Below are 3,730 nucleotides of genomic sequence, written 5' to 3' on the forward strand. Positions count from 1 at the left end.
CCCTTGGCACTTCACAAACCCTAGCCCTCTTCATTCTCTCTCTTCTCTCTCTATCTTCTCTCTCTGAAGATGGCTTCACGAAGGATTGTTTCCTCTCTGATTCGATCTTCACTTCGCCGCGGATCTCAATCCAACCCTTCCATTGCCGCATCGGCTTCCAGGCTCGCCTCCCGAAGCCGCGGCGGTGCATCTCCCGCTGGATATATCCTCAACCGCGTTGCCGAGTATGCCACCTCGGCCGCCGCCGCCGCCGCTCCCTCACCACAGCCTCCCGCAAAGAAGGAATCCGGTGGTGGAGGTAAGATCACCGATGAGTTCACTGGTAAGGGTGCGATCGGTCAAGTGTGCCAGGTCATCGGTGCCGTCGTCGATGTGAGATTCGAGGAGGGTTTGCCTCCCATCCTGACTGCGCTCGAGGTGCTAGATCATTCTTCCAGACTGGTGCTGGAGGTGGCTCAGCATTTGGGTGAGGGTGTTGTCAGAACCATTGCTATGGATGGTACTGAAGGTGTTGTCAGAGGGTGGCGCGTGCTTAACACCGGATCCCCTATCACCGTAAATACTCAATCGCTTTAGACTTCCATTTGTTTGCGGTTGAAATTTTTGTTGCGCTTTTTGTTTAATTTGATTTGATTCGCTGAAATCTGAGCTGCTTGGTGTGTCGGTGTGCAGATTTGAATGTCTGATTTCGATAAATGATACCGTTTCTGTATAGGTTTTGTGGGTTGTGTATACTGTGGATCTGAGACTCTGATTCTGTGTGTAAAGATTTATTTCTGGCTGCTTAAAATTAGTGAATAGGCGGAACCAAAGTTTGTTTTTTAGGTTGATAGGTGTTGTGAAATTCATGAATTTGATTTGTCAAAATATACTTGTACAGTTATCTAATCTGATTATTAAGCCATATATGGGACATTGTTTGTTTCTCTTCTTTTTAGTTCAGCTGGTCCGGTCCCTTTCTATGCACCTTCTGATCTTTCATATTTGTTGATCTTTTCAATGACTTTTATTAATCCTATTTACTGACATCTTATACCGCCGCCTGCCTTTCAGGTTCCTGTTGGCAGGGCAACCCTTGGACGTATTATCAATGTCATTGGAGAGCCTATTGATGAGAAGGGTGATCTAAGTAAGAACATAATAAAGCCTTTCCACACCTTATTGGTAGAGAAAATCTTTTATCCATTGTTTCCTTGGGATGTTTACAACTGATGGTTCTTTTGTGAACAATTGTAGAAACTGAGCATTACTTGCCCATTCACAGAGAAGCTCCTGCTTTTGTTGAGCAAGCCACTGAGCAACAGATTCTTGTCACAGGAATCAAGGTATTCTTTTCATGCATTTCTTTCTTACCTTAGAGGAAGGACGCCATCACTGCATTTTTCTCTTTATTTGTGATTATGTGTAGTATCATTTCCATCACATCCTAGTATTCTCTACCAGCTACTGATTTTGCATGAAATTTTCCTTATAGGTTGTCGATCTGCTTGCACCATACCAAAGAGGAGGAAAGATTGGGTTGTTTGGTGGTGCTGGTGTGGGTAAAACTGTGCTCATTATGGAGCTCATTAACAACGTTGCCAAGGCTCATGGTGAGCATATACTTCATTGTTCGTAAGATATTGTTGTACATCTCTATACCATGTGCTGACTTTTTCCATTTGTTAGGTGGTTTCTCTGTGTTTGCCGGTGTTGGAGAAAGAACCCGTGAGGGTAATGACTTGTACAGAGAAATGATTGAGAGTGGTGTCATCAAGCTAGGTGACAAGCAGGTATGAGGATGTGTTTTGTGAATCATATTCGATATTCATCCTGATATATTCAAATTTTAAATTTGTTAACTATGGCTGTTTCATGAAAATTCAGAGTGAAAGCAAATGTGCTCTTGTGTACGGTCAAATGAATGAGCCCCCGGGTGCTCGTGCCCGTGTTGGTCTTACTGGGCTTACTGTTGCTGAGCACTTCCGTGATGCTGAAGGGCAAGATGTGCTCCTCTTTGTTGACAACATTTTCCGCTTTACTCAGGTACGGATCTCTGGACAGCATACGTAAAATATCTTTTTCTTATTTTAAGTTTGTAGTTTGTCTTGTTTATTTTCAACTTACATTGTGGTATATTATGCAGGCTAACTCAGAGGTGTCTGCTTTGCTTGGACGTATCCCATCTGCTGTGGGTTACCAACCAACCTTGGCCACTGATCTTGGAGGTCTTCAAGAGCGTATTACAACCACCAAGAAGGGTTCAATTACCTCTGTCCAAGCTATTTATGTGCCTGCTGATGACTTGACAGATCCTGCTCCTGCTACCACCTTTGCTCACTTGGATGCTACAACAGTGTTATCACGACAGGTTTGATGGATCACTTGAAGTAGTACCTATTGCACTGATGGCCTTTGTTATCATTAACTAATCATTGGATTTTGTTGATATATAGATCTCCGAGCTGGGTATCTATCCCGCCGTGGACCCCTTGGATTCCACATCTCGTATGCTTTCCCCACTTATCTTGGGTCAGGATCACTACGAAACTGCTCGTGGTGTCCAGAAGGTTCTTCAAAACTACAAGAATCTTCAAGATATTATTGCTATTTTGGGAATGGACGAGCTCAGTGAAGATGATAAATTGACTGTTGCCCGTGCCCGTAAGATTCAAAGATTCTTGAGCCAGCCTTTCCATGTTGCAGAAGTATTCACGGGTGCCCCAGGCAAATATGTTGAGTTGAAGGAGAGCATTAACAGCTTCCAGGTACTTATTTCTTTTCCTCCTCCCCCTTGTTTTACTGTTACATGAACTATTATCCTATTTTGCTGGCTGCATTTTCCTTATGGTCCAATAAGGCACTAACTTGTTTTTGATGTGTAATTTACAGGGTGTGTTGGATGGCAAATACGATGACCTGCCAGAGCAGTCATTTTACATGGTTGGCGGTATTGAAGAGGTCATTGCAAAGGCAGAGAAGATTGCTAAGGAATCAGCGTCTTAGTCACACATATCCCTTTTTCTAAATTGCCTAAATTTTAATAATTAGGAACTTCTCATTGGCGATGCCAAACGACAGTTTTCCATTTTTTTTGAGTATGAAAAGATGTGTCAGGTTATTCCTTCGTTCCATTTTGATGTTGTTGCCGAGTGTGGGATGAACCAAGGCCTCAGGCCAACTGCGCCCCCTTTCTTTTCACTTGTGTCATTTAAATAAGGGGAAGAGGCAAGAGGTGTACATTTTTTACTTTTCCTGGTTTAGAACGATGACGAATGCATCACTATTTAAACTTTAAACTTATTCCAGGTGCTTCCTATTTTTTAGTTCCTTGCAAAAATTTTTATGCGCATTGTCAACTTTCTGTATTCTTTTTGTCAACAAGATGAGAAGCTGTTGTAGTTGCTTCAAACAGTTTATTTTGTCGTTAATAACCTTTACTGGCCGTGTTCCTGGGTTTAGTTTGAATCCGCGTAGTTCAAAGGAAATTTTTGTTATCAACCAGTTATATTTATTGAATCAGCTAATGTAATTGATTTTCCTGCCATTATTCACGAATTCATATCATGGCGCTGGCCTTGTAATTTATGACGAATAATGCAAATGAAGTGAACTTGACAATATAAATATATAATGAAAGTGCATTTGTTTTAGTTATTTATTTGTATTTCCTATATGGTCAAGTTTTTGCGTGAAGTTATTGATAAAAAATAACAAGATACAATAACTGAAGAAAAGCTGCTGCTCTTTT

The 3,730-nt window shown here is 41.7% G+C and overlaps 1 protein-coding gene across 1 annotated transcript; it reads left to right on the forward strand.

Annotated features, from left to right (window-relative positions):
- Positions 1-3,306, forward strand: LOC107617772 (ATP synthase subunit beta, mitochondrial). The gene is made up of 9 exons (XM_016319636.2): positions 1-555; positions 1,054-1,129; positions 1,237-1,325; positions 1,475-1,592; positions 1,669-1,772; positions 1,867-2,025; positions 2,126-2,350; positions 2,436-2,747; positions 2,872-3,306. Exons 1-9 carry the CDS (start codon positions 70-72, stop codon positions 2,983-2,985), a joined length of 1,683 nt encoding a protein of 560 aa, XP_016175122.1. The 5' UTR covers positions 1-69; the 3' UTR covers positions 2,986-3,306.

Source organism: Arachis ipaensis, chromosome B09 (assembly GCF_000816755.2).
Source record: "Arachis ipaensis cultivar K30076 chromosome B09, Araip1.1, whole genome shotgun sequence".
NCBI classification, from domain to species: domain Eukaryota; kingdom Viridiplantae; phylum Streptophyta; class Magnoliopsida; order Fabales; family Fabaceae; genus Arachis; species Arachis ipaensis.

Coding starts and splice junctions, on each gene's coding strand:
- LOC107617772 (XM_016319636.2), top strand. CDS start 70: ATGGCTTCACGAAGGATTGTTTCCTCTCTGATTCGATCTTCACTTCGC. Junction 1,130..1,236: donor TGATGAGAAGGGTGATCTAA/GTAAGAACATAA, acceptor GAACAATTGTAG/AAACTGAGCATTACTTGCCC. Junction 2,351..2,435: donor CAACAGTGTTATCACGACAG/GTTTGATGGATC, acceptor GTTGATATATAG/ATCTCCGAGCTGGGTATCTA.